The sequence below is a fragment of the Phascolarctos cinereus genome, unplaced genomic scaffold (assembly GCF_003287225.1).
Source record: "Phascolarctos cinereus isolate Bilbo 61053 unplaced genomic scaffold, phaCin_HiC Scaffold_5;HRSCAF=322, whole genome shotgun sequence".
NCBI classification, from domain to species: Eukaryota; Metazoa; Chordata; class Mammalia; order Diprotodontia; family Phascolarctidae; genus Phascolarctos; species Phascolarctos cinereus.
The window spans coordinates 199490919-199503494 of record NW_027555958.1 but is presented as its reverse complement, the minus strand read 5'-3'; the positions used below and the strand labels follow the sequence as shown (position 1 = coordinate 199503494).

The window sequence follows — 12576 nt, the reverse complement described above, 5'->3', positions numbered from 1 at the left end:
CTAAAAGATGACACAGTTAAAGTGCTGCACTCAATATGGTAGCAAATTTAGAAAACTCAACAGTGGCCACTTGATTTGAAAAGATTAGTTTATGTCTCAATCCTAAAGAAGGGCAATGCCAGAGAATGTTCAAATTACTGAACAACTGCACTCATTTCACATGCCAGCAAGTTTAGGTTTAAGATTCTGCAAGCTAGGCTTCAGCAATGTGAACTGAGAATTACCAGAAGAACAGGCTGGTTTTTAAAGAGGCAGAGGAACTTGAGACCAAATTGCCAATATCTGCTAGATTATGGAAAAAGCAAGGGAGTACCAGAAAAACATCTACTTCTGCTTCACTGACTACACTAAAGCCTTTGACTGTGTGGATCACAACAAAATGGAGCAAGTCAGGATCATCAAGTTCCTCTCCTGAGGAACCTGTATATGGGCCAACAAGCAACAGCTAGAACCAAACATGGAATAGCTGACTGATTTAAGATTGAGAAAGGAGTATGACAAAGCTGTATGTTGTCACATTATTTATTTAACTTATATGCATAACAGATCACGTGAAGAGCCAGGCTGGATGAATTAAAAGCCAGAATAAAGATTTCCAGGAGAAATATCAACAACCTCAGACAGATGACACTACTCTGACGACAGAAAGCGAAGAGGAATTAAGAAACTTCTTGATGAGGATGAAAGAGGAGAGTGTAAAATCTGTCTTGAAGCTTAAAAAAAAAAACACAACCTAAGAGCTTGAAAACTGGTCCCATCACTTCCTGGCAAATAGAGGGAGAAGAAATGGAAATACTGTCAAATTTTATATTTTTTGGCTCAGAGATCACTGTAGACAGTGGCTGCAGGCATGAAATTAAAAGACCCTTGCTTCTTGGAAGGAAAGCTATGGCAAATCTGGACAGCAAACTACAAAACAGAGACATCTCCTTGTCAACAAAGGTCCATAGAGCCAAAACTATGGCTTTTCCAGTAACAATGTATTGTGGCTGTGAGAGTTGAACTATACAGAAAGCTGTGCACCACAGAATTGACGCTTCTGAATTGTGGTGCTGGATAAGACTTTTGAGAGTCACTTGGACAGCAAGCAGATCAAATCAACCAACACTTAAAGAAATAAAGACTATTCACTGGAAGATCAAATACTGGAGCTGAAGCTTAAATACTTTGGCCACATAATGAGAAGACAAAACTCATTAGAAAAGACTCTGATGCTGAGAAACAGTGAAGGCAAAAGGAAAAGGGGACAGCAGAGGATGAGATGGATAGATAGTATCATAGAAACAACACATATGAACTTGCTCAGACATCAAGAGATAGTGGAGGATAGAAGGAACTGGTGTACTATGGTCTATGCAGTCATGAAGAGTTAAACACAACCAAACAACAACATAGCTGTTGTCTTTTCATCAGGAATGCTTAGAAGTCTTCTGTTTCATTGACGGTCATAAAATTATATGCAGTTTTGCTTTAAAAGTTATCCCTGACTATAAGCCTATATGTTTTACCTTCTGAAATATTGCATTCGAACTTCTCTGCTTCTAACTGTGACTCTTTGGTACTTGAATTCTTTCTTTTTGGCTGTCTATGGGATTTTTTTTCTTTGACCTGGAAGCACTATATTTTGGCTATGATGTTCCTGGAATTTTTCATTTTTAAGTTTCTTTTAGGTGGTGACTAGTGGATTCTTTCCCATTTCATTTTGCTCTCTGGTTCTAAGATATCTGGATAGCATTCTTTTAATATTTCTTGAAATAAGATGTGTAGGGGTTTTTTTGGCATGGCATTCAGGTAGTCCAAGGGTTGTTAAGTACTTTCTTCACCACTGGTTTTTCAGGTCAGTTCTTTTTGCTACGAAATAATTTACATTTTCTTCTATTTTTTTCAACCTTTGAACTTTATTATTTCTTCATGTCATGGAGTCCTTGCATTCCATTTGGTTTACTCTAATGGGAAGATTTGTTGCTTGGGCAAGGTTTTGTACATTTTGTGACAAGCTGTTAATTCCCTCTCCAATACTTTCTTCCTTAGCTTTCATTTCTTTTCCATCCTCCCCTCCCCCAAGTACTCCCACTCCACTTAATAAAACATTTTAAAGTTTTTCTTCTGTTAAATTCTTACTTCATCTCTTCTAGGCATTCTAGTTGAGCTTGTGCCCAAGCTTTATTTTTCTGATATTTTGCTTAAAGATGTTTTGGAGTCATTCTCTTCTACATTTGTGTCTTAATCATCCTTGCCACCATAATAAATTTACTGCATTGGTGTTCTTTGGGTTTTTTTTTTTTTTGTTAGCTCATTCTTCTTAGCTAACTTCTTGACTTTTTTTCCCCCTTTAAAAAAAACCATTAATTAATTTAAATTGTTGCAACATTCACTTCCACAAAATTTTGAGTTCTAAATTTTCTCCCCTTCCTTCCCGTCCTCCCTCCCCAAGACAGCATGCAACCTGATATAGGCTATACATATTCATTCATATTAAACATATTTTCACATTAGTCATGTGGTAAATAAGAATTAGAACTAATGGAAGGAATCACGAGAAAGAATGAAAAAAAAAGAGAGAGAGAGAGAGAGAAAATAGTATGCTTTAATCTGCATTCAGACCCCATGGTTCTTTTTCTGGATGTGGACAGCATTTTCCATCATGAGTCTTTTGTTGTGTTTTTTTTTCTTTTTTTTTTAACTCATCCTCTGCCCTCTATTTATCTATCTATACATATACACATACAATTTTTTCCCTTCAACTACCATAATACTAATACTGAGAAAGGTCTCATGACTTACAAATATCATCTTTCCACGTAGGAACGTAAACAGCTCAACCTTAATCTTAAGTCCCTTATGATTTCTCTTTCCTGTTTACCTCTTCATGCTTCTCTTGAGTCTTGTATTTGGAAGTCAAATTTTCTATTCAGCTCTGGTCTTTTCATCAACAATGCTTGAAAATCAAATCCTCTATTTCACTGAATATTCATTTTCCCCCCAGAAGGATTATACTCAGTTTTGCTGGGTAGGTGATTCTTGGTTGTAATCCTATCTCCTTTGCTCTTTGGAATATGATATTCCAAGCCCTGCAGTCCCTTACTGCAGAAATTGCTAAATCCTCTGTTATCCTGATTGTGTTTCTACAATACTCGAATTGTTTCTTTCTGGTTGTTTGCAATATTTTCTCCTTGACCTGGGAACTCTGGAATTTGGCTACAATATTCCTAGGAGTTTTCCTTTGGGAAATCTCTTTCAGGAAGTGATTGGTAGATTCTTTCAATTTCTCTTTTACCCTCTGGTTCTAGAATATCAGGGCAGTTTTCCTTGATAATTTCTTGAAAAGATGATGTCTAGGCTCTTTTTTTGATCATGGCTTTCAGATCAATAATTTTAAAATTATGTCTCCTGGACCTATTTTCCAGGTCAGTTGTTTTTCCAATGAAATATTTCACATTGTTATCCATTTTTTCATTCTTTTGGTTCTGTTTTACAACGTCTTGACTTCTCATAAAGTCACTAGCTTCCAATTGCTCCATTCTAATTTTTAAGGAAGTATTTTCTTCATTGAGCTTTTGGACTTCCTTTTCCATATGGCCAATTCTACTTTTGAAGGCATTCCTCTCCTCATTGGCTTTTTGGAACTCTTTCGCCATTTCAGTTAGGCTATTTTTTAAGGTGTTATTTTCTTCAATATTTTTTTGGGTCTCCTTTAGCAAGCTGTTTACTAGTTTTTCATGATTTTCTTGCATCACTCTCATTTCTCTTCCCAGTTTTCCCTCTACTTCTCTTACTTGCTTTTCAATATCCTTTCTGAGCTCTTCCATGGCCTGGGACTGATTCATATTTTTCTTGGAGGCTTTGAATGTAGGAACTTTGGCTTTGTTGTCTTCTTCTGGTTGTATGTTTTGATCTTCTTTGTTACCCAAGAAAGATTCTATGGTCTGACTTTGTGTCTTTGTTTGCTCATGATCCCAGCCAATTACCTGAGTTTTAAACTCTTAGTTAAGGTAGGGATCTGCTTCCAATGTGGAGAATGTATTGTCCCAAGCTTCGGGGATTTTGTGCAGCTGTTTTCAGAGATAATTTCAGGGACCTGTAAGTTTTCAGTTCTCCCAAGATGGTACGATCAACGGCGAGGTGTTTACTCCTTTCTTGGCTTTTGCTCTGGTCTATGAGTGACCACAAGCACTCTTTTCTGTCTTGGAACTGTGATGAGGATTCTCTCTGCACCACCACCACAAGCTCTACTATGCCAGCACTCCTCCTCGCTCCAGGATTGCCACCCAGAACTGTGACCCAGATCCATGCAAGGGGAAAAAGCGAGAGAATCTTGCCTCAGCACCAGCAAAAGATTCCTGCAATCCTCCTCTGCTCAGCCACCCAATTCCCCCTCAGTCTGTGGGCCGGAAGCTCCAGAAGCAGCTGCCACCCCAGGGCCATGCTCAAGGACTGGGGCTGGGACTGCGCTTCTCTCTCAGCTTAGTCACAGACTTTTCCTACTGACCTTCTAAGTTGTCTTTGGTGTTTGTGAGTTGAGAAGTCTGGAAACCGCCACAGCTGCCTATGAGTCAGTCCTCTAGGGCCTGTTTCAGGTTCGCTGAGACCTGTTTTGCCTGTGCACCCACACCAAAATGCAGTACTCTCCCAACTGGGCACGACAGACCTTTCTAAACACCCATCCAGACTGTCTTGGGCTGGAAATTTGTTTCACTCTTTTTGTGGGTTCTGATGCTTTAGAATTTGTTTAGAGCCATTTTTTTACAGGTATTTGGAGAGGTTTGGGGAAGAACTCAAGCAAGTCACTGCTTTTACTCTGCCCCTTCCATCACGAGTCTTTTGGAGTTGTCTTAGATCCTTGCATTACTGAGAAGAGCTAAGTCTATCAAAGTTACTCACTGCACAATGCTGCTGTTACTGTGTACAATGTTCTGGTTCTGCTCATTTCACTCAGCATCAGACCATACAAGTCTTTCCAGGTTTTTCTGAAGTGTGCCTGCTCATCATTTCTCATGGAACAATAGTATTCCATCACACTGATATAGCACACTTGTTCAGCCATTCCCTAATTGATGGGCATCCCCTCAATTTCTAATTCTTGGCCACCACAAAAAGAGTTGCTATATTGTGGGTCCTTTTCCTATTTTTATGGTCTCTTTAGGATACAAACCTAGATAACTTCTTGACTTTGGAAATGGTGTTAGGGATAAGCTCTGAAGCACTTCTGGAGGAAAGGTCTGTCCTGTTATTACTTTTTCAGAGTATTGAGTGTTGTATTTCAGGGACAGGCTGAGGAACTATAAGTGTTCAGTACTTCTACAGATCCAGGGCAAAGTCTGATCACTGCCATCTGGTTTAAGTTCTGCAAGTCCTTGACCTGGGTTTACTTCTGAGCAAGAGTTGACTGCTGTTGGACTCAGCCTCTATCAGCTAAGTGTAAAGTTCCATTGGTTCAGAGTGGCAGAACTGTATGATCCCCTTTGGTCTGGGATTCCTGTCCTGGTTATTATTCTACATGTTGTACTACATGTTTGAAATGAGCCTTCGCTGTACTCCTGTGGTTTGAGCCATACCACTGCTGCTGGTTTCTGAACTTTTTCAGTTCACCAACGACAGCCTCCCTACCCAAGAACATCACCCTCCCCCAACCTATAATCCCCCTATGTGCAAGTCTCTTTGTCTATACTAGACCTATGACTTGGAACTAAGTAGTGGGTGACAAAGCTGCCAGTTCATACCTGTCCCTGTGCATACTAGTATCTCAGTATGGGTTTGGAACCTCCTCTTGTCCTGGTACACAGCCTCTCCCTGGGTAATGGAGCTGGCAGGTGACGTGCTCCTTGCCAATCCTGTCCCCAATCTGTAGTCTTCCCTATCTCTCTAGGTAGACCTGAGCTGGAGAAATGACTCACTGTGACCTGTTCTGGATTTTCTCATTAGAATTCTTTGTGGTGCACTTTCTAGAAGTTTGGATGAGTTTTGTGAAGGGGAGCTTGCTGCAGTGCTTCCTACCACTTGGTCACCTTGGCACACCTATTCTTTCAGATTAATTTATTTTGTTTCTAACTGATGTAACAGCTTTGCTTCAAAGACCCTTTACTGAAAATTATTTTTATGTCATTGTGCTCAGTAAGGGAAGGGAGTACAAATTTACATAGTACTTGTTATGTGCCAGACATGGCATTATGTGCTTTTCACAAATATTTACTAATTTGATCCTCATAACATCCCTGGAGGGCAGGTGCTACTATTACCCCCATTTTATAGTGATAAAACTGAGGCAAACAGAAGTTAAGTGATTTGCCCAAGGTCACACAGCTAGTAAGTATCTGAGGCTAGATTTGAACTCAGGTCTTCCTGACTGCAGGCCCATCACTCTACTTATTGTGATACCAGCTGCCTCCTGGGAAAATGAAAATGCATTTAAAAGATGCATTTAATATTTCTGATTTTAAGCATTTGTGAGGTTTTTGTGCCCTAACAGATGTGCATTCATTATAAGACAATTTCTATGAAGTTGCCATACACAGCTGAAAAATAGGTACACTCCTTCTATTCCCATTCAATAATCACCAAAGCTCTATCATATCTACCATTTCTAATACTCTATTCAGATCTTTTGGGGGTTTTTTTGAATTTTTTTTTCCTATTGTGGTTGTTGACTTAGCTAGATTGTGGTTTTTGACTTATTTTGACTAGATTTATTTAGGTCTGAGAGAGGTAAACTGAGATCCCTGATTATTATACTTTTACTATTTCTTCCTGAAACTCATTTAACTTTTCCTTAATCAATTTAAATGCTGTGCCAAAAATGGCACATGTTCAGCATTGATATTAATTCACTCTCTAAAGTACATTTCAACAAAATGTTGTTCTTTATCTCTTCTAAGTAGGTGTATTTTTGCTGCTGCTGACCATGACCTATGTTTTTATTTAACTTCGGCTGAAATATTATAGATTTTGCTCTAGCTCCTTGTTTTAACCTTACATTATCTTTCTATTTCAAACCTGTATCTATTAAACAAAATACTGTTAGATTCTGGTTTCTAATCCATTCTGATATCCTCTTCCATTTTATGAGTGAGTTCATCTCATTCATGATTAGGATTGGTAATATATTTCCCTCACCCTGTTTTTCTAAGTTTCCTTTCTCTTGCTTCCCACCTGCTCTTTAAGAGTTTGTTTTACTTCTGACTTATCTTTCCCTCTTATTCCTCCCTTTCCCTTAACTCCTTTCTCTTGTATAAAAACACATGGTTTTTTTCCCCCCTCCTTTGAATAGTTGAGGTGAGTATTGTTCAAGTGTTATCCACTCCCCTCCCCCATCCCCACTCACTCCTCATTTTATGGACTTTTACTTATGCATTCTACTTACAACAGATAGTTTTCTCTACTTGTTTCTCTCCTTGTCCTCTCAAAGTGTATTCTTCCTTCCTTCTCTTTCTTTTTTTAAGATCATCAAAACATAAAAGAATCATTCCCAGATGCTCTACCTAATTATATGGCCTCTGATAACAATAGAATTCTGAAGAGATATAATTTCTTTATTTGGGAATGTAAACAGCTTAACCTTGCTTAGTCCCTTGATTCCTCACTCATATTTACTCTCAAGGAGTTCATAGTTAAATGGGGGAGACAATATGCAAACAACTATGTACAAAGACAATACAGACAGGATAAACTGGAATTAGCTGAAGAGGAAGGTGCTAGCAATAAGGGGGATCAGGAAAGGTTTCTTGTAGAAGGTATTATTTTAGAGGGGACTGCAAGGAACACAGGGAGCCAAAAGATGAAGAAGAGAATTCTAGGTGCAGGGGACAGCCACTACAAATGTATAGAGTAGAGAAATGGAGAGTAAAGGTAACTAGTTTAAGATTAAAAGCTAAGTGTTAGGCCAGTCCAGAAAAGGATGCAATAGAATGTAACTTACTAATTTTTCCAATACCCTAAACAGTATCTAAATGTCTTAAAAGAGAAAACAAATACAAAGAAACTACTAATTTACTCTGTACCAAACAGAATCAGGTGCCTCTATCCAGGACAGTTTGTATTAGCAAGCCTGGCAGCCACTATCTCTATTTTTACTGATAAAAGCAAGATATTAATAAACAATTACAAGATGAGAAAATTAGGAAGTCATACCTAAACCTCTAAACATTAATCTAATAATCTTTTTAAATCAGGGAACAACAGAAATGTTGATTAATAGAGAAAGAATGTATCTATTAAAAAGAAGTTGTCACATATACAGCTATTGAGTTTGTATTGTTCATAAGATCATTAAAAAAGATCTTTCATGTGTTAAAACATACATACACATTTTTGTACAACAGTCACTTTTAATATATACACTGCAAAGTCAGTTTCAGTATTTAAACTGTCTTCTACGACAAAAGCACACTCATTCCTAATTTAGATCATTCAACAAATATTTATCAGTTACTATGTGCTGAGTACCATGTTAGACCCTAGAAGAAGATTAAAAGTTTGGGCAAGACAGTTCCTGCCCTCATAGAGTTCAGGATAATAGCAAATAATAATAAATAGGACCACAAATTTAGAGTTAAAAGGATCATAAAATCAGAGAATTTGTGTTATAAGTGACTGAAAAGCTACCCAGTTCAAGTCTCCAATTTTTTAGATGAGCAAAGTAAGGCACAAAGATGTTAACTGACTTGCATAAGGTAACAGAGATAACAAAAGTGGGATTTTAATTAAGATCCTCTGCATGCCACTGCTCTTTCTAATACGCTAAATATAGTATTTAATATCAGAGTAATGACATAAATGTGGTGTCATAAACCACAAAATAGACTGCATTTCCTTACTTTTAATAATTTATAAAAACATATGCAATCTCTGATATACATGCATATATATATATATATGTTTTCATACATATATATTTAGTTATGGCTGTTATAGTTATAGATCTATTACTCTTGCTAATGCTTTCCTTAAAAGAATACTTACGACTACTTCCAAGTTCTTCAAACAGGAATTTCACTTTTTCCCACTCCGTAGAATTTTTGTTAGGAACACTCAAAGGAACAAAAGCACTATAAACAAATAAAAAAAACACCTTAATGTATTTAAATATATAAGACTTAATTACAAAGTTATTAATAGAGATATCACTAATGGTTATTTCCACCAGAAATGGATCTAAGAACCTCACAAAAGAAATCAATTAGTAGTATAGAAGGGGAGTGAAGAAAAATTTCCTCTAATAAACTTCATTATGATAAAAAATTAACACTGTCAAAACTTTTCTGCTTCAATTTATTTTACATTTATGTCAATTTGTACTGCTTTAATGTTTCATACTTTTATGCAATCTATTTCTCATATATTAAAATACTTTTTAAATACTGGAATTATATGAACTGCCAAAGTATGAAGGAATAAGTGGTATAAACAGCATCCACTTATAAGATAGTCCCTCAATTCATACTGAAACATTCTTGACTATATTCAAAGTGCATGGGGGAAAAAAAGTCATAGTGGTCCAGTTAAGATTAAGGGAAAAAAGGTGAAAGTTGAGCTTCAATACTGCTAAGCAGTTCTAACAAATCTTACTGTCCCTTGCAGTAACTCATTAACCACAGCAAAGGCTTTAAGATTTTCTCTCTCCTCAAGCCCAACTCTCCTTCTAAAGATCCCCTTCATCACATACACAAGAAACTTGGCCTCAACCATCCTGAAACCATTTTACAATGCCTTTTATGTTATACTTATGAAAGAGATGGGGAGACAAGGGCTGAATGATAATACAGTTGGGTGGATTTGCAACTACTTGAACAAAAAGATCCAGAAAAGAGTCATCAGTAAGTGTAAAGGTTTTTTTTTTAATACACTATACATCAAATTTAATTTTTAAAATTATTTTTACTTAAGTTGAAGGCAGGTCTCTTGTAAATATCTTTTTTTTTTTGCTTTTTTTTTTTTGGTGAGGCAATCAGAGTTAAGTGACTTGCCCAGGTATCAAGTGTCGGAGGCCAGATTCTTGTAGATATCTTGTAGAATGTCCTCGGTCCTGAGCTATTCAACATTTTGAATCAATGACTTGAAAGTGTACATACCCTTTTGTAAATTTATAGATGGTATAAAACTTGATGTAATACTAAAACTATGGATGACTGAGTCCAAATCCAAAAAGATCTCAGCAGACTAGAATGATGTGCCACATAAATGAAATTTAAGAAGATTAAATGTGAAGGGTGCTGATATATAAATGTAATGGAATACTATTGTTTTATAAAAATGATGAAAATGAGAGTTTCAGAGAAAACTGGGAAGCCTTCTATGAACTGATGCAGAAATATGAGAACAATTTTTTAAAAATAACAACGCTGTAAAAAAAAAAGTCTGAAAGGCTTAAAAACTCTGATCATTGCAATCAATAAATCAACTACAATTCCAGGAAACTGCCAACGAAGGGTGTTACCTGCCTTCTGACAAAGAGACAGACTCAAGGTGAGGAAAAAGACCGCTATTTTTGAACACAGCAAGTGTAGACATTTATTTTGCTTAACTATGTATATCTGTCACAAGGGTTTTGTTTTTTCTTTCCTTTTTTTCAATGAGGGGAGGTATGAGGTAGAAAAAATAAACTTGTTAACTGACAAATATATTTTAAAAAGAAATTGCTATCAAAATAACAATAAAATGTAAAAAAAAGAAGATGATAAATTCTATTTGAAGAAAGATATCGATGGAACCCCCAGGTGTAGACATTCAATAAACAGTTGAGAACGCATAGAGCTAATAACTGAATCTATGAAGCATGCCTCTATCACCAGGGAAGGAATTGCAATATGAAAAGAAGGGAGTCCAGGACAGAGTTTTGAGGAACATCAATATGTAGGGGGTGAAAATCAAATGTTTAACCAAAAAAGGAAACTGAAAAGGTAAGATGGGTATTAAGAAAACTGGAAGAGAGCCCATCCAAGAGTACAAAATCAGTCAGAAGATTCATACATTTCAGTGAGGGTAGGGACTGAGAAAGGGCCATAAGATTGAATAGCTAAGAGATAAATGGTAACCTTGAAGAATTATTCAGTAGAATAATGGAGGTCAGAAGTCAGATTTCAATAAGGGGGAAGTGGAGGTAATGAGTATAAACAACTCTAGGACTCTGATTCTAAAAGGCAAGAAAGATAGAAAGGATAGCATGAGGGGGTGAAAGGGTCAAGAAAGATTTTGTAAGAATAGAGGAGATATGAATGTGTTTATACATAGCAGGGAAGGACAGAGTCAAAGATAGATTGACGATGAAAGTGACATGGCAAGGTCAAAAAGGAAAAGCTGCTGAAGGCAAAAGGATAGGATGGAGGGCATAAGTAAAAGGGCTATATGTGACACAAAGGGTTAATTCTTTGCAAGAGCTGGGACCAAAGGGGAAAAAAATAAAAGGATGGGTAAAGTGAGGACATGTATATAGCAAGAGGAGACAAGTCTTTCTAGGTGCATGGCAGAGAGAGAGAGACAGACAGACAGAGAAAAAGAGAGATCTCTCTTCAGGCAATGGAAAGGTCAGACAAAGAGTTGCTTTTTGTATTTTTACATGAGGAGCGAAAGGAACCTGGATATATTCATAGGCAGTAAGTTAGAAATCAGTAGAAAGGGAGGAATTAAAAATGAAAGAAAATGAGAATGATCACTGGGACAAACTCCTGGAGGAGAAAGGAGGAGCTGAGATCAAGAACACAAGTAGAAGTGTTCTTGCCTAGAACAATGATAGGAGGAAGAGGAGTGTCTAAAAGTGGCAATGGAGAGAATATGCAAATTTTTCTTTCTGGCCTACTGTGCAAGGGGCATGACAGAAGTAACAACCTGCATGGAAGTAAGTGTCCAAAGACACTCTTCTGAAAGGGTCAGGTTTTAGGGGGCAGCTAGGTGGCACAGTGGATAGAGCACCAGCCCTGGATTCAGGAGGACCTGAGTTCAAATCTGGCCTCAGACACACAATAACATTTACTAGCTGTGTGACCCTGGACAAGTCACTTAACCCCATTGCCTCACCAAAAAAAAAAGAAAAAGAAAAAGAAAGGGTCAGGTTTTGGTGAGTACTGAAAGATGGAAAAAATTTGAGATTTAAGGCACAGTACAGAAAGCAAATCTTATCTTTGCAATCACTTGCTTAGTATGTTGTTCATATCCAATATTTTTCTTTCTCTTCTCAGTTCCCAAACTCTAAATGAAAGCAGTGATGAAAATTCCACAGTGTCCCCAAATTTCTTAGTTCCCTGCCTAAGACTTCACGTGATTCTTTTCAGATATCTTATAAAAGACTCATAACAGCACACCCGCCAATTATTCCCCACTGCTGGTGGTTCATGTAAAAATCAAGCGTCTCGGTAGGTTCTTAGTCATATTCTGTAAATGTGACACTTCTTTTCCTTCTGCTAATCTGTTCATAATATTCTTTTATTCTTTTCTGTCATTTGAATCTTTCTTCCTCATCCCCTCCTTGGACCATTTCTTCCATTGTGTCTAAAAAATTTTTGCTCTTTATTATACTAGAGTACATGCGGGCATTTATCAAGTTCTTTTCTTTAGTAAGAAGAACAATTTTCACAATACATATATGAT

At 37.0% G+C, this 12576-nt stretch overlaps 1 protein-coding gene across 1 annotated transcript in view; it reads right to left on the bottom strand.

Moving 5' to 3' along the window:
- LMBRD1 (LMBR1 domain containing 1) overlaps positions 1-12576 on the bottom strand; it is a 180398-nt gene that overhangs the window by 123064 nt on the left and 44758 nt on the right. The window contains exon 6 of the mRNA XM_021000136.2: positions 8956-9041. Within this exon, the coding sequence (XP_020855795.1) occupies positions 8956-9041 (86 nt within the window). The remainder of the gene's footprint in view (positions 1-8955; positions 9042-12576) is intronic.